The 18,373-nt window shown below is 44.7% G+C and overlaps 1 protein-coding gene across 3 annotated transcripts in view; it reads right to left on the bottom strand.

Moving 5' to 3' along the window:
- sdsl (serine dehydratase-like) overlaps positions 1 to 18,373 on the bottom strand; it is a 66,739-nt gene that overhangs the window by 27,254 nt on the left and 21,112 nt on the right. For all 3 annotated transcript variants that reach the window (XM_072247866.1, XM_072247865.1, XM_072247864.1), the window contains exons 2-4: positions 5,350 to 5,511; positions 5,204 to 5,243; positions 916 to 1,055 (exon numbers count right to left, since the gene is read on the bottom strand). In XM_072247866.1, coding sequence (XP_072103967.1) covers positions 916 to 1,055; positions 5,204 to 5,243; positions 5,350 to 5,508 — 339 coding nt within the window. In that variant the 5' untranslated portion in view covers positions 5,509 to 5,511. The remainder of the gene's footprint in view (positions 1 to 915; positions 1,056 to 5,203; positions 5,244 to 5,349; positions 5,512 to 18,373) is intronic.

The following is an 18,373-nucleotide window of genomic DNA, read 5'->3' on the forward strand; positions in this document are numbered from 1 at the left end:
TCCAACAAGCTGAATGGTTCTGAATTTTCTGCTTTTGCGATATATGTAACATCCGTTCAGAAACACGAGATCCCCTCAGTCATCAGTCCTGATGAAGGGTCTTGGCTCTAAAAGTCACTGCTTAGTTCTCTCCAGAGACGCTGGGTTTCTCTAGCATTTTGTGTGTGTTGCTCTATAACTCCCCTTCAACCATTCTGATTCCAGTTACGTTAAAACAGAAAGATTGAGAGTGAAGTAAATTACTTTCCGAATTTTCATTAATAATTTAGGATGCCCCACAAACTTTGTTGAAGGTGGGAAGGCAGAAGCACAGGAAGCCGCCACCCAGTCTCGGCAGATCAGGGTCAGGGGTCAGGGTCCAGTGGCATGGAGTGCAAGATGACTGGAGATCTCTCAATGTTGCAACCTTCTTCTGCCTTCACTGTCCTCATCTTCTAACCAGCTCCATCGTTGAGGTCCTGGTTAGATCGCTCTTTGTCTGCAGCATCCCCCTTGTCCTTACCACCATGGATGACCCCACCAGCTGTCAAACTCCAGACAGCATTGCCCTTGAGATCTCAGGAGCTGACAAGCCTCTCCACCACAACAAGGTGACGACCCTTGGAGAAGAGAATTGGCCTCTAGTTCAGAAGAAAGATGCACTGAAGCCAACGAAACCTTGAGGATGCATTTTCCAATCTTTGTAAATGCACCAGGGAATGATGGGCAGTAGGCACAGGATTTTGAAACTTGCATTTCAAATCTGTAATGTCAACTAAAATAAATGATTTTCCCAATTTTTCATTAATAATTTTGGATACCCCATTTACACCCTATAATTTAGGACACCCCACTAACTTTACATCCCACACTGCCACATCAGTCAAATTCCAGATAACTGGCAATCTCTCATAAAACACTGTAACACGGACCTACCTTACCAACCACATCTACAAGTGCTCCATATTCCTTCAGCCTGCGAATGGTAAATTCTGGTGTGCTACCGGGCACCAGAATGGTGACAGGAATCTGCAGCTTCTGACCAGCAAAGGCAGCAGCCAGGCCAGCGTTCCCTCCTGCAGAATTAAGACACCCCACAGCCGTTAGAACAATGCTGACCACTCATCACTTTCACCTAGAGACTGCACATCGCGTTCTTGCAGGACATTCAGCAGAGCCTTCCCTAGTAAGTTTGGTCTCAATGGGGTCAGTGATCATCTGAAAAAAGACTGATTGCTTATCAATCTAGTGTGGGGCAAAGTCAAACTAGTGCACCTCACCCCCTCACTGCCCCCCAAAACAGTCACGCAGCTTGTTATTAATAGGAGCGTTGCAACAACTTCCCCCCTTGGAAGGGATGAGCAGCAACACCATCAATTACTTCAAAGCCCCATTGCAGGTCACCCTTGACATGGGCAAATGGTGACACCACTCTGTCACCGAGACTGCAATCTCTCCCAACTATGTTGTGGCAACTCAGGCCCACAAGGTTCAAATTAGTTACCTTCTGAAGGTGGGTAGTGGGTTGCTAAGGACTGGCCATGTGCAAATCTGGCACTGCTAGCATTGGCATCTACAAAACAAGTAACCAACATTGTCCACTGGACCCTAAACCAGCAAGATTCAGCACCCAGACACCTCTTTATGAAATCAGCCAGTTCCTCCTTTGCTGTGGGCTCTATACCTGTTCCTGTTTTCTCCTCATTGACAGGTAAAAGTCAAAGTAAATTTATTATCAAAGTACTTTATGTCACCATAGACAACCCTGACATTCATTCCTTAATGCTGTCAGACGATGGTGCCAGAGTTTTGGGTCTTGGGCAAGGTTCAAGCGATGTGGTTGTGGACTGGTCTCTGTAGTTCATGTTATGATGTGTTTCTGGTTGCTCCTTTTTTTTGGTTGATTTTGAATCAGGGCAGCCTGCAGATAACGAACACTGAGCTGAACTGAACGTGCCTGAACTCTTGTGTTTTATATTCTGTGTTTTTCGCTCGTTTGTTTTTTTTGTTGCCGTTTGCGCGTTTTTTTTGCACGTGGGGGGGCTGGTTTTGATTTTTTTTATGGGTATCGTAGCTTTCTCTGTTTTGTGGCTGTTTGTGGGGAAAATCAGAGTTGTAAACTGCATACATACTTTGATAATAAATGTACTTTGAACCTTTGAATTTTCTTGCAGGCATTTATAGGAAAATAAAGAAATAGAATAACATTTATGAAAAACGGTACATAAACAAAAACTGCCAATCATGCAAAAGAAATCAAATTGTACAAAAATAATACTGAGAACTCAAGCTGTAGAGTCTTCGAAAGTGAGTCTACAGGTCGTAGAGTCAGTTCGGAGTTGAGGTGAGTGAAGGTATCCACGTCGGTTCAGGGACTTGATGCTTGTAGGATAATAATTGCTCCTGAACCTGGTGGTGTGGTACCTCCTGCCCAATGGTAGTAAGAAGAGAGCATGGCCTGGATGGTAGAGGTTCTTGATGATAGATGCTGCTTTCATTGTAGATGTGCTCAATGGTAGGGAGAGCATTGCCTGTGATGGACTGGGCAGTGTCCACCACTCACCATAGACTTTATAGAAATTAGTAATCTAATACTCATTTAAACTATTAAATATTATTCTACTCTGTAAAATGTCATATATTCAGGCATCTGAAAGAGCTATAGTGTATCACATCAAATTCCTGGAACCATTCCCACTAACATGTGCTGCTTTAAGGCGGACTGTGCTGCCAGTGTATTTACAAATAATGGCATTGGATTCACAAAGAGCCACAAGGACTGAAATTAGAGACAGCCCGAAACGTGGGTGATACCCTTTCCACAGGTGCTCCCTGGCCTGCTGAGTCACTCCACCATCTTGTGTGTGTTGCTGGGATTATACAGGCAGCCACAAAAGACAACAGACCAACCCGAGACATTTTTGAAGGATCGTCCAGCCGAGCAGGAAGGTCATCATTTGCTGGTGGCAAAGGTAAAACAAACAAAGCAGAAGAATAGAAGAATAGAAGTGAGTCATATCCTCTCTCAAGCCTGTCCTACCATTGAATATCATGAGTGAACTCAGCACCAGCTTCACCACACTCAAATCCTTAACTGACCAAATCCGACTGATCTCCATATTGAACATCAACAGTCTGCTTGGGCGGAGAGTTACAAATGTTCATAGAACCTTGTGTGAAGAAATGCCTCCTCATATTAATCCTGAAGGCTGAATTCCTTCAGTTTCTTTCCAATCAGAGAGAAGTAGCCCCAAAGTACCTAATTCATCACAATACCTCCAGAAGGGAAGTGAAAGAAGTCACTTAGGCTTTTAATTCCTGTAGGAAAGTACATGGCCATTAGAAACTACGGAGACAGGATTCTGCTATAATGAACCATATAATATATAACTAAAAATTAATTATTAGCACCATTTCAGAACTTCATTGTCAATTGGACTTTGAATTTAATTCTGATGTCCTACGCACTCCTATTTACAGTGTGAAGATGGCTGATGTGGATTCCAGGTCCTGTCTGCTTTGGGCACCTGTTTAAACATTAGTCGTGTTGCAACACATCATGGAAAATTCTTTTACCTTACACTGTTTTATCCTCTCAGACTGAATCTAAGTTTCTCTGTAACTTTTGCTGTCTCCAATGAGACCCCACCAACAAGCAGATCTTTTCCTCCCCCTCCCACTTTCTTTCTGCAGGGATCACTCCCTATGCAACTCCCTTGTCCATTCGTCCCTCCCCACTGATCTCCCTCCTGGTACTTACCCTAGCGAGTGGAACAGCTCCCACACCTGCCCCTACACCTCCTCCCTCACTACCATTCAGGGCCCCAAATAGTCCTCCCAGCTGAGGTGACACTTCACCTGTGAGTCTGTTGGGGTCATCTACCGGATCCGGTGCTCCTGGTGAGGCCTCCTGTTTATTGGTGAGACCCAAAACAGATTGGGAGACCGCTTCGTCGAGCATCTATGCTGCGTCTGTCAGAAAAAGCAGGATCTCCCCAGTGTCACTAATTTCAATTCTACATCCCATTCCCATTCCAACATGTCAGTCCGTGGCTTCCTCTACTGCCGCGATGAGGCCACACTCAGGTTGGAGGAGCAACATTTTATATCCCGTCTGGCTAGCCTCCAGCCTGATGGCATGAACATTGATTTCACAAACTTCTGGTAATTGCACCCCCCACCTTCACCATTTCCCTCTCTCAAATTATCTCCTTACTTGCCCATCATCTTCCTCTGTGCTCCTCCCCTTTCTTCCATGGTCTTCTACCCTCTCCTTTTAGTTTCCCCTTCTCCAGCCCTGTATCCCTTTCATCAATCAACTTCCCAGCTCATTACTTCACCCCTCCGCCTCTTCTGGTTTCACTTGTACTACCTTGTACTTCTTCCTCCCCCCCCCACCCTCACATTCATGATCTGATTTCTTATCTTTTTGTTTCCAGTCCTGATGAAGGGTCTCAGCCCAAACCGTCCACTGTCTACTCTTTTCCAACAGACGCTGCCTGGCCTGCTGAGTTCCTCCAACATTTTGCGTGTGTTGCTTGGATTTCCAGCGTCGGCAGATTTTCTCGTGTGAATCCAAGTTAAGATGCTTACACAGCCGAGTAAAATGATCACCACCATTCAGTTCAAATTCCACAAATCAGCAACGTCTACACAACTCATTTTAAGCAAGTTCTTAAATCACACTGAATCAAATTTAGATTTTAAAAACTCATTTTTATTTACCGAGATACAGCGTGGAATAGGTCCTTTGGCCCTTCAAGTCTTAAAGATAGTGGAGTGCAGGGATATGGGGAGAAGGCAGGAAAAGGGTACTGATTGTGGATGATCAGCCATGATCACAGTGAGTGGTGGTGCTGGCTCGAAGAGCTGAATGGCCTACTCCTGCACCTATTGTCTATTGTCTAAGTCACCCCGCCTCCAGCAACCCTCGATTTAACCGTACTCATGGGACAAGTTAACCCTAATCATGGGACAATTTACAATGACCAATTAATCTACTAACCGGTCCGGCGCACCCAGACGAAACGCACGCACTCATGGGGTGAACGTACACACTCCTTACAGACAGAGACGGGAATTGAACCCGGGGTCTCCAGTAGTGTAAAGCGTTGTGCTAACCACTACACCACTATGCTGCCCCATTTAGTTTTGATTATCTCAATAGGCATAGGTACAATTACTGTACAAGGAATTAAACACTCACCAGTAACTTAGTACTTACCGGAAGAACATACAAAATGTTTGCAGCTTTCCCCTGCTGCCTGAAAAAGGGAAGTACAGTTTTATTTACACCCAGGTATGAATATAAATTCAAAATGCCTTTTCACATGAAACAGAATTAAGGCTGCCTACTAAGGTCCTGCTTACCTTTTGACACAAATGTCCGACACCTCTTATCTTAAAGGATCCTGTTGGCTGCACATTCTCAAGTTTAATGTAGACTGTGGTCCCTGCTGCCTTTGAGAGTGCCAGGCTTTTATGCAGTGGTGTGCAGATGTGGAAGCCTTTTCGGTCCGTCGATGCCATTACCTTCCAAGAGAACATTAAAGTCAATGAATTAACAACCTTTTCTAAAGCCAGAACTATAAGTCGTTGTCTTTTTAAATTCTTTCAATTCTAATCTTCGTCCTGTGCTTTTACACAACTCATTCCAGCTGTAAGGGCAAGAGAAAGCCTTATGCATCCCCTCCTGATGAAATGAGACTGAGGAAAACCTTGGCGATGCATGGCTTTCTCCACACTCTCTGCACTAGTAGAACAACAAATTCCCCATTTCGTTTCTAAGTTCCACGAAGCAATTCGGAGCACATAAATGAGCAAAAAGGTAGCAACATACAAACTGCTGCAGGCATTTCAGAGAAGGCAACACTAAAGGGAAGACAAGTGATTAAAGACCAAAATCTGGTTTAAAACAAAGTTCCCTTCATTCCTGCTTTAGACTGCTCCACAGAGCTTCCCTTGACCTTGTGTGAATGCTTAAATTCATGGTAAGTACAGATATAGGATATGCAGAAGTGAATCATATGTATTTATCGAACATTTAATCATAAGACACAGGAGCAGAATTAGGCTATTTGGCTCAAAAAAATCTGCTCCACCATTCTATCATGGCTGATTTATTATCCCCCTCAACCCCATTCTCCTGCCTTCTCCCCATAACCTTTGATACCCGTCCTAATCAAAAACCATCAACCTCTGCTTTAAATATATCCAGTGACTTGGCTCCCACAGCATCACATTCAGCAGAATTATGTATACCAGGAATATTATTATAACAAAGAATATGCAAACCTTTAAGCCTATCTCTGGAGAATACAACAAGCACAGTGCCAAAAAATTACATCCCTTTATTTAATCTGCACCACCTCTTGGGACCAAATGAAAGATATAGAGCAAATATAATCTCCTGCCTCAAAGACCAGATCATTTGTCTACGGCAGCAATCATTAACAGCGGAATATTGTCCAGGGCAACAAAGCTCAAAGTAAATTTTATTATCAAAGTACATTTGCGTCACCATAAACATCCGTGAGACTCATTTTCCTGTGGGCATACTTAATAAATCTACAGAATAATAACCATAACAGAATCAATGTCATTCAACCAGAGTGAGGAAGACAACAAATGGTGCAAATGCAGAAACAACAATAATAATAAATAAATAAATAAGCAATAAGTATCAAGAACATGAGATGAAGAGTCCTTGAAAGTGATCTGTTGGTTGTGGGAAGTTTTCTATCATGGAGCAAGTAAAGTTGAGTGAAGTTATCCCCTTTGGTTCAAGATCCTGATGGTTGAGGGGTAGTAACTGTTCCTGAACCTGGTGGTGTGAGTCCTGAGGCTCTTGTACCTTCTTGCTGTTGGCAGCAGCCAGAATAGAGCATAGTCCTATGATATTGTCTTTTTAATTCCTTCTCACAATATCAAAACAAAGCAATAACACACTCCCTAAACACAGCACAGAGAGTCATCCAATTAAGCACTTTGATGTAGCTACTATCTGCCAATGTTGAAATAGCAGCATTGGCAACATGCTGAGATCTCACACAAAGCTGTGTGAAAGTGAGCATATTATTTGTTTTTGATGATGACTGATGAAATGCTGTTCGCCAGAGACTGGGGAAAGCTCTCCTACCCTTCTTGCCAAGAGTGACAATGAATGCTGCTTTTTTTTCCCCGCATTCACCAGAGCAGCAGAGAGAATCTAAAGTTGAATAAATCATCAGGATGACGCTTTCAACAATGTGGATCTCCCTCGGTAATGCCAAGGTTTTGAGTCAACCCGTGATATTATCACTCGGGATAAAAATGGGCAGTGCTGGTACGGTGCTCGTCTACTGTGGGGAAACATGGCTTTGCACACTTACTGTAGTTAGCAAGAAGTTAGAGCAAACAATTCTACGGAAGTTTTCAAAAATACAAAGATGCACATTGTCGGCTATATGCTTTGCATTCGGAATAACTTAGTGTCGATTCCTACTCTCTTACCCAGGTGAGGGAGACTGTGTAATTGGTGTAAGATTTTGGTTAAAAATCCCCTTTGACTAGAGTACCACTTGCAAGCAGCAGTTTGCAGGTTACCAGGGCCTGCGCCTTTAAACCCTTTGATTACTGCTTACGGTGAGTGCTTATAGACAGGCTCCGTCTCTCAGCTTTAAGCTTGGACAATAATGAGTAAAACTCAACACTGCTACAACAATTCTGCAAATTTTCCTACGGTAACTTTACACTGTTGCATCATGTTGGACTTTGCGGAGGTAAAGAGAGATCTTAGTTGTTCCGTAATCAGATTCCCCTCCAAGATTCAAAGTGCATTTATTATCAAGGAATGTATAAATTATACAACCTTGAGATTAGTTTGCTTACAGGCAGCCGCAAGGCAAGAAACCCGAAAGAACCCAATTAAAACAAAATATAAAGACCAACCCCCAATACTTTGCAACCAGAGAAAGAGGGGGGAAAAAAACACAAATCATGCAAACAACAGAAGCAAGCAATAACAACAGCATTCTGAACCAAACCGAGTCCTTAAATCCAATTCCTGGAGTAGGCCCAAAGCCTTAGTATTCAGTTCATCATGTTAGCGGGGCAAACAGCTGCAACGTTCACAGACATGAAGCACCGTAGCCAGAGGCAGATTCACAGACTTAATGTCACAGAGAGAGGAGGCCTCAGTCTAGCTGAGCTGGTACTTAAATTGTCCGAGCTGCGGATCATACCTTGCGTTAGGACCCGGACTCCGCCACAGTGAATCACTCTGGGCTTAGATTTTGCTGCAGAAGAAACGGTTTTCAGCCTTTCCAAATCGGCTCGGTGCCCAGAGTGATTCAACCTTGCCCGCCTGTCGAGACCCTGCCTTTCCACTCTCTCTGGGCCGGTGTTTAGATCATCCAAACAGTGCCTCGCATTTGGACCCGGGCCCTGCCGCGGCGAAACACTCCAGGCCTAGAACTTGCCACCTCACGATTTGCTTTGAGCCTAAATTTCGCTGCTGGAGAAGCCGTTCCTGAACTCTCCAAAATCAGCTCAGCACTTGGAGTGAACCACCCTTGCGCCCGGGCTCGTTGGGCGGGTATCGGAACTCCTCTGCCCCGTCTTCCCCTCTCCGAATCGTCCACTCCAACCAGCATGGCTCCAACTCCAAGTGCGTCCATTTTGCAGCGCATCAGCAGGGCACATCTCTCAAGTTCGCTTTGCCTCCGCTCGCCTCTGCATTGTTTGTGGTGATAGTTTACCACAATTTACTTCAAAAAAATGTGTTATTAGTAATGTTTTTATTCAAATTTCTTTGCTTTCGAACCACCAGTAAGCTGTCGCATGGCTTCGGTAGCGCCATTTCAAACCAGGTAACGAGTGCACAATCAAAGGCTTGGGGGGGTGGGGTAAAGGTAAAACATTGGCCAAGATAGTCAGGCCAATAAAACCCCGTTTCGACACCTCTAGCGATCTACAGCATCAGGTATCTGCTCTGCACCGTGAGGCGGAAGTGGGCAACCTGACTTGGCGCTCAGTCCACGTCAGGAACTCAGGGAGCTACGGAGGCGCCTCAGCGCTGCGCTGTTCCTAGACACCGGAGTACAGTCGGCTCCCAAACCCCACAGTCTCGAATTCCATCAAGTCCTTAACATCAAACAGCAGGCTGACATGCATTTATTCTCCAGGTGGAGAACTTGCCTCGAGGAGCCACAGCGAGAGTGAAACGCTTACCTGTGCCTTGGAAACGTCTCCAGTGGAAGATCACTGTTCGACTCTTGGAATCGAGTGGGATGACCCTGAGCCTGTTTAAATTCTTGCTATTGGCCCGGGCTAAATCTAATTTGGTGAGAGGCTTGGGTTAAAGTCTCACTAATTCCTGGGCCGGGTTAGAGTCCGGCTTGGTTACCAGTCAGCATTAAAGATCTGTTCTGGCCCTTTAACGTCTCACCTCCGCATCCCAAAGGCTGTCAGGACGGGCAGTAAGTGCCAGCCTCTCCAGTGTAATCACACCCGTACTGCAGTGTGCTGGTCTGAACAACACACAATACTCTGAATGGCGTCTAAACAGCATTTAATACAACTGTGAATACAAATGGCAGCCCTCTTCTTAAACTTAAAACAGGAGTAAGTGAAGGCAAACACACCATACACCTTCCTCACAACCTGCCTATCTGCATTGCCACTTTCAGGGACTAATGCGTTTGTACCCCCAAGTCTCTCTGTTCAACAACACTCTCCAAGACCCCGTAATTCACCGTGTGTATCCTGTCCTGATTTAACTTCCCAAAACACACCCCTTTGCACTTGCCCGAGTTGAATTCTAGTCCTGATGAAGGGTCTTAACCCAAACCCTCAACTGTTTAAAGTTCAAAGTAAGTTGTATTATCAAATTACACTATGTTACCATAGAAAACCCTGAGATTCATTTTCCTGTGGGCATACTCAGAAAACTTACAGAATAGTAAGTATTCCTTTCCATAGATGCTGCCTGACTTTCTGAGTTCCTCCAGCATTTTGTTTGTGTTGCTCTGGATTTCCAGCATCTGCACAATCTCTTGTGCCATTCTCCTGCCTGCTTTCCCAGTTGACAGTGGACAACCTTCTTCACTGTCCATGATACCACCAACTTTTGCATCATCGTCAGACTTTGAATCATGCCACCTGCATTCTCATCCACATTTTAAAGCTCTTCAAAGCAGATTTTCTAACACGCTTAGTGGAGATCAGAGCACGACCTTCAAAACGATATTTTTGGCTTAATTAATTTCTCCAGGTCAGACATCTCCCCAATTGTTCTCTGGATCCTTGAAACAGCATCTGCCATTTCTCTGCATTATTTCCAGCAACTGTGGCCAATTTGACTAAAATTCCTCTCTCCTGCTCCCTGTAGGAGACGCTTCTACCACCTGATCATCAATCCTATAATTTCTCAGCCTCGGAGCGTCCAGTCCCTGGCAGCAGTATTTGCAATATCAAAACGCTCCACGCCACTGCTGGGATTTAGATGACACATTAGCACGGCTGACAGCTGCTGGCCCTCATTACTGGAGGTGCTGCTCCATCAGTCAGCCTGCTGTTTGACCATTACAATACCCAAAAACCAGCAATCTGCCAGGCTAATGGGCTCTCATGGCAAGTCTCAAATTCCTTAAGCAATGCTCAGTTAACCCTTAAACAGTGGCCCGAATGCAAACACTTGGCTTATTTTTGGAAGTTATAGTAATCATTAAATTTGCAAAGGAAAGCCTAAAGCTGGCATCCTTCCACTTTTAAAACCATCTGCTATAAATGATGAGCTTGGCAAAGCAGCAAATGCACTCCATGAAAAAACTATCATTGCCAACTTCAGTGGATTGCCTGGTTATCATAGTCTTTCTAATTCAAACTCTGAATAAATCAGATGTAAATCTAGGCTCTTCTTCATTTTCATTTACATCATCTCTGATTCATAGCACACAGTGTTAAGATAATGTCAGACTGCAGTAAATTTATAGCACATTCCAAGGGACTGTAATGTAGAAGAACATCGGCTCCATGAGCTTTCAGTCTCAGAGATTTATATAAAACTGCCGATATAAGTGGACATTATCTCCGGAGAAACACGAGCTTCAGCCTCAGACTGTTAACCCCTGACACACATTCTGCCTGTCCCACTCCATGCACGGGACAGTATAATTAACTTTCATGCTTCCAGCTCTAATGGGTTGAAGATTTCTTCCCTGTACTTGCAGAAGTGATGCTGTATCTTGCTTCCAAGCTGCCAACAGTAATGTAATAACGGTTGAATTCTTAGATAATGACATACGTCTCTTGAACCAAAGGGGATAACTTCATTCGCCCCATCATTGAAATACTCACACAACCAATGGACTCACTTTCAAGGACTCTACATCTCATGTTCTCGATATTTACTGCTTATTTATTTGTTATTATTATTAATTCTTTTGTTTTGCACTTGCACAGTTTGTTGCTTTCCACACTCTGGTTGAACGTCCAAGTTTGGCGGTCTTTCACTGATTCTGTTATAGTTACTATTCTATAGATTTATTGAGTATGAGCGCAAGAGAATGAATCTCAGGGTTGTACATGGTGACAAATATGTACTTTGATAATAAATTAACTTTGAACTTCGCAGGCTAATGCATAGGTACAGAAAAAGCTGCAGGGAGTTTTAAACTCAGCCAGCTCCATCCTGAGCACTAGTCTCCCCACCGCCAAGGACATCTTCGAAAGGCGATGCTTCAAGGCAGCGACATCCATTGTTAAGGACCCTCACCATCCAGGATGTGCCCACTTCTCATGACTACCATCAGGGAAGAGGTACAAGAGCCTGAAGACACACACTCAGAAGTTCAAGAACAGCTCCTTCCCCTCACCCATCAGATTTCTGAATGGACCATGAACCCATGAATGTAACCTCACTTTCTGCTCTCTTTTTGCACTATTTTTATTTTGTTTATATTTCTTATTGTAACTTATAGTAATTTTTATGTACTGCTGCCGCAAACAACAAATTTCACGACATATGTTAGTGATAAACCTGATTCTGATTCTGACTGGATTGGGTTAAAGGCACTTCCTGTTTTCTATCGCAAACAACAGGAATCCTGCAGATGCTGGAAATTCAAGCAACACACATCAAAGTTGCTGGCGAACGCAGCAGGCCAGGCAGCATCTCTCGGAAGAGGTACAGTCAACGTTTCGGGCGGAGACCCTTCATCAGGACTAACTGAAGGAAGAGCTAGTAAGAGATTTGAAAGTGGGAGGGGGAGAGGGAGATCCAAAATGATAGGAGAAGACAGGAGGGGAAGGGATGGAGCCAAGAGCTGGACAGGTGATTGGCAAAAGGGATACGAGAGGATCATGGGACAGGAGGTCCGGGAAGAAAGACGGGGGGGGGGACCCAGAGGATGGGCAAGGGGTATAGTCAGAGGGACAGAGGGAGAAAAAGGAGAGTGAGTGAGAGAATGTGTGTATAAAAATAAATAACGGATGGGGTACAAGGGGGAGGTGGGGCATTAGCGGAAGTTAGAGAAGTCGATGTTCATGCCATCAGGTTGGAGGCTACCCAGACGGAATATAAGGTGTTGTTCCTCCAACCTGAGTGTGGCTTCATCTTTACAGTAGAGGAGGCCATGGATAGACATGTCAGAATGGGAATGGGATCAGGAATTAAAATGTGTGGCCACTGGGAGATCCTGCTTTCTCTGGCGGACACGGCGTAGGTGTTCAGCAAAGCGGTCTCCCAGTCTGCGTCGGGTCTCGCCAATATATAGAAGGCCACATCGGGAGCACCGGACACAGTTTTTCACCCCAGCCGGCTCACAGGTGAAGTGTTTTCTATATCACTTTGCAAGGATTTTGCCAGGACTGGAATGACGGAGAGAGACTGTGTACATTGGGACTTTTTGGGACACAGGAGACTAAGGGGAGATCTTACAGAGGTGCACAGAATCATGAGGGGCATAGATTGGGTCAATGCGCACTGTCTTTTGCCCAGAGTACATTAGAGAACATTAGTTTAGAGTGAGAAGGGAAGACTTAATAGGGACCTGAGGAGCAATATTTTTTTCTCATCCAAAGGGTGGTCAGTAAATGGATGAGATGCTAGAGGAAGTGGTTGAGGCAGGTATATTAACAGCATGTAAAAGGAACCCGGATGAGTACATGGATAGGAACAGTTTAGAGCAGGGTTTCCCAAACTTTTTTTTAAATGCCATGGACCCTCACCATTAACCGAGGAACCTGTGGACCCCAGTTTGGGATCTCCTGGCTTAGAAGGGCTTTGGCCAAACACAGGCAAATGGGACGAACATCTTTGAGAATCTCAGTTGGGCCAAAGGGCCTGTTTCTGGGCTGAATGACTATACCTACTTTAAAAGAGGCTGCAAAAGGTGACATTTCTACGGCTTGCTGGAGGGAAGATGGATGGTTAATTCTAGTGCCAGTCAAGCTTGATGTAAGCGTCCAGCAATGATTTTACTGCCATCCGTCCTTCAATAACAGCATTCTCAGTCCCTTAGTAGCTGCACGCTTGTGTGGGTCAGAAGCTGATTCAGTTCAGAGATTTGATCTAGACAGTTAAATCAGTTCAGAACCAAGGGAGTGCTACATTATCAGAAATTAGTATAAACATGAGACATTAAGCAAACTAAGCAGAACATAAAAGTGTTCATGGCATAATTCAAAGAAGAAAAGGGAATCTCCTTGTGTCCTGGATAAAGCCAGCCTTCAAACAAATCAGTGCAGTAGATTGACTCTGGTCTGGAAATTCACCGAGGTGTGGCTCATTGGCTGCCCAATAAATCCAGAGGCATTTTGGTTCTGGGCCTGCTACTCGTCAGTGCAGAAGTGCACAAGGTCCAACACTACAATTACCACAGATTCCCTCACGCAAGCCAAGACCTTTCCTTTGTACAGTGCATGCAAAGGCAGGTCAGGAACTAGTTCTGGTTCAAGGTGGCGGGCGGTCAGAGGGATAGTCATAGTCACAGTCATACTTTATTGATCCCAGGGGAAATTGGTTTTCATTATAGTTGCACCATAAATAATTAAATAGTAATAAAACCATAAATAGTTAAATAATAGTATGTAAATTATACCAGGAAATAAGTCCAGGACCAGCCTATTGGCTCAGGGTGTCTGACCCTCCAAGGGAGGAGTTGTGAAGTTTGATGGCCACAGGCAGGAATGACTTCCTATGACGCTCTGTGTTGCATCTCGGTGGAATGAGTCTCTGGCTGAATGTACTCTTGTGCCCAACCAGTACATTATGTAGTGGATGGGAGACATTGTCCAAGATGGCATGCAACTTAGACAGCATCCTCTTTTCAGACACCTCCATCAGAGAGTCCAGTTCCATCCCCACGACATCACTGGCCTTACGGATGGGTTGAATTGTGGGACTGTTGGGAAATGTTAGGTGCCGGAAGACACGAATAGGCTAAACTGGTCAGTTAATGGGAGCTGCAGTCGGAAGTGAGGAGCAAGATGGGGGCATGCAATCAGTGGCTGGGGGACAATTGTACAACGGTCGTCCACATGTACCAAAATACTGCAAAGAGCTCATCTTGTAGACTGTCCATACAGAGCAATCCATTACAACAGAGCCTTGAGGTAGTACAAGGTAAAACAATAATAGAATCAAGTGTTACAGTAACAGATAGAAACTGCAGCATAGGTGTAAGGTCATAACAAGGTAGACTGTGAGGTCAAGAGCCCATCTTATCGTACTAGGGAAACATTCAATCATTTAATGATAGCAGGTTAGAAGCGGTCCTTGAGCTGGTGGTCTGTGCTTCCAGGATTTACTGAGTTCTGTCCGATGGGAGAGGGGAGAAGAGAGAACGTCCAGGAGGGGTCTTAGATTACGCTGGCTGCTTTACCGAGGCAGCAAGAAGTGTAGACTGAGTCCATGGAGGGGAGGCTGGTTGCTATGATATACTGTGGTGTATCCTCAACTCTCTGAAGTTTCCTGTAGTCATGGACAGAGCCACTGCCATTCCAAGCCATGATGCATCTTGATGGGGTGTTTCTATTGTACAGGGATAAAGATTGCTGAAAGACACAGGGGAAGTGCCAAATTTCCTTACCCTCCCAAGTAAGTAGGGATGCAGGTGAACCTTATTGCCTGTAGTCTTAACATGGGTGGATCAGGCCAAGCTATTAGCGGTATCCACTCAGAGGAACTTGAAGCTGTCAACCCCTTCAATCTCAGCTCCATTGATGTGGAGTTGCTGGGCATCCGAAACAGAATCAGAGTTCATATCACTGGCATATGTCATTGAGTTTGTTATTTTGTGGCAGCAGTACATAGCAATATATAATAAAAACTAAAAATTACAGTAAGTATATATTAAAAAAAGAAAACTAAATTAAAGAAGGAGTGCAAAAAGAGAGGGGAAAATACTGAGGTAGTGTTCAAGGATCTGATGGCGGAGGGGAAGAAGCTGTACCTGAAATGTTGAGTGTGTGTATTCAGGCTCCTGTACCTCTTTCTTGAAGGTAGCAATGAGAAAAGAGGGCATATCCTGGGCGATGGGAATCTTAATGATGGATGCCGCCTTTTGAAGGTGCCCTGGATGCTGGGGAGGCTACTGCCCATGTTGGAGCTGGGAAAGTTTACAACTTTCTGCAACTTTTTCCAATCCTGTGCAGTGGCCCCTCCATACCAGACGGTGATGCAACCAGTTAGAATGCTCTCCGTGGTATGTCTGTAGAAATCTGTGAGTGCCCTTGGTGACATACCATTCTCAAACTCCGAATGAAATACAGCTGTTGTCGTGCCTTCTTTGTAATTGCATCAATATTTTGGACCCAGGATAGATCCTCAGAGATATGGACACCCAGGATCTTCCAAATACTCACCCTTTCCTCTACTGATCCCTCGAAGAGAATTATGTGTGTGTTCCCTCAATTTCCCCCTCCTGAAGTCCACAGTCAATTCCTTAGTCTGACTGACTTTGAGTGAAAACTTGTTGGTGAAACAGCACTTAACCAGCTGATCTATCTCTGATCTATCTCGCTCCTGTACACTTCCTTGTCACCGTTTGAAATTCTGTCAACAACAGTTGTGTCATCAGCAGATTTGTAGATGGTGTTTGAGCTGTGCCTAGCCACACGATCATGGGTATAAAGAGAATAGAGCAGTAGACTGAGCAAACATCCATGAGGTGTGCCGGTGCTGATTGTCAACAATGAGCTGCAAAGTTATTTCCAATCCGCACAGAAAGTGATCTCCCGCTGAGGAAGTCAAGGATCCAGTTGCAGGGGGAGGTACAGAGGCCCAGGTTTTGGAGCTTGTTGATTAGGACTGAGGGTATGGTTGTGTTGAATGCTGAGCTGTGGTCAATAAAGAGTAGACTGATGTAGGTATTGCTGTTGTCCAGGTGATCCAAGGCCGACTGGACAGCCAGTGAGACTGCATCTGCTACAGACCTATTGTGGCAATAGGCAAACTGCAGCAGGTCCAGCTCCTTGCTTAGGCAGGAGTTGATTCTAACCATGACAAACTTCTCAAAGCATTTCATCACAGTTGATGTGAGTGCCACTGGCCAATAGTCATTGAGACAGCTCACCCTGCTCTTCTTGGACACTGGCGTGATTATTGCCCTTTCGAAGCAGGAGGATACAGCAGTAGTGAGAGCTTGAAGATGCCCTTGAACAATATCGCCAGTTGTTGGCACAGGTCTTCAGAGCCCTACCAGGTACGCCCTGTGAGGGTTCACCTTCTTGAAAGATGTTCTGAGGTCGGCCTCTGAGACAGAGATCACAGGGTTTCCAAAAGCTGCAGGGATTCTCACAGCTGTTGTTTTATTCTCCTTTTCAAATCCATACTGATTGCAGTCTATTGTTCATAAGGTCAAGGATCAGGTTGCAAAGGAAGGTGTTGAAGATTAGTTTGCTTGGAATTATAAAATTAAAGGCAGAGCTGTAGTCAAAACACAACAGTCTAACAGAAGGGCCTTTACTGTCCAGATACTCCACAGATAAGTGTGTGGCCAAAGACATAGCATCTGCCGTAGACACCTTTCAACAGTAAGTGAATTGTAGTGGGTCAAGGCTGTCTGGGTGGCTGGAGTTAACGTGTGCCATGACCAGCCTCTCAAAAGATTTCAGGATGGTGGATGTTAGAGTCATTAAAGCACGTTATCTTGTTTTTCTTACTACTAGGATGATATTGGTCTTCTTGAAGCATGTGGGAACCTCAGTTTGAAGCAGAGAGAGCTTAAAAATGTCCACAAATACCCCTGGCAGCTGAACTGGCCTCCGCCAGGGAAACCATCTGGGTCAGATGCTTTCTCTGAGTTCCCTCTCCAGAAGACCAATCTTACATCTCAAGCAGCTACTGTAGTTTCGGATGTCCTGAAGGCAGTCAGGGTAGGTGGTGACATGCCATTGCCTTTCTGTTCAAAGTGTGCAAAGAATGCAGCAAGCTCGTCAGGAATGGGTGTACTGCTGCAGGCAAGCCAACCTGTCTTCACCTTTTAGTCTGTTATATAATGCAAGACCTGCCATAACCATTGGCTGGTCTGGGACATAGTTTTGGACTAACCTATCTCTTGGTATCCTGGTTGCTTTACAGAAGTCATATCTCGATTTCTTGTAAAGGTCAGGGACACCCGATTTGAAGGCTACAGACCTAGAGTTCAGTAGGGTGTGGATCTGCCAGTTCTTCTGTGGTGAACAGTTTGGCCTCTTTGGGACACAGTCACACTTATCACACTTGCTGATAAGTCTATGAAGATGGTGACGGCTGGTTCATGAGTTTTTGAACATTTCAGGCAGAGACCCTTCTTCAGGATTTTTGTGTTTCTTCTCAATACCTTGTTGAACGCTCAAAGAATCTTGCACGTTCTAATGAGGTCAGGTCTCATTATTCCACGACTCGCCAAGGCCTACCCACTGTTTAATTTCTCTTCAAATGATATACCTGGCATTCTAGGAAGCAGTCTGGAGAATCTTTGGCGCACTCCCTCTGTGAAAAATATATCCCTTTTCAGGTAAAGAAACCAAAATAATCACATGAGTGGGGGCGTGGTAAAAGCGAAGGGAATAAGTTACGCATTCTTGCTTATTTCATGGCTGTTTGTAGCTTAGGACCAGCAGAGGTCACATCTTTTGCTGACCACTGAGATAATACTTAATTTGCTGAATAATGCTTAGCTTACACTTGAGTGTGCTTCAGTTTCTTCGCTTCAAGATGATGTGTTTGCTAATAAAGGATCGAACAAAGGATTCGACTTTTGGAGCTGGGGGTGCGTTATGCAAGTATAACAAATCCATAGGGTTGCAGGCAATTGTTTTGGTTTTTAGTTAAATATTGCTGCTCCACCATGGGCAATACCATTAAGCAGGGGTCTGTGGGAGCCCCGGTAGTGAGAGTGAGATTTACAATTCAAACCACTTCTGAGGC

Source organism: Mobula birostris, chromosome 31 (genome assembly GCF_030028105.1).
Source record: "Mobula birostris isolate sMobBir1 chromosome 31, sMobBir1.hap1, whole genome shotgun sequence".
Lineage (NCBI taxonomy): Eukaryota > Metazoa > Chordata > Chondrichthyes > Myliobatiformes > Myliobatidae > Mobula > Mobula birostris.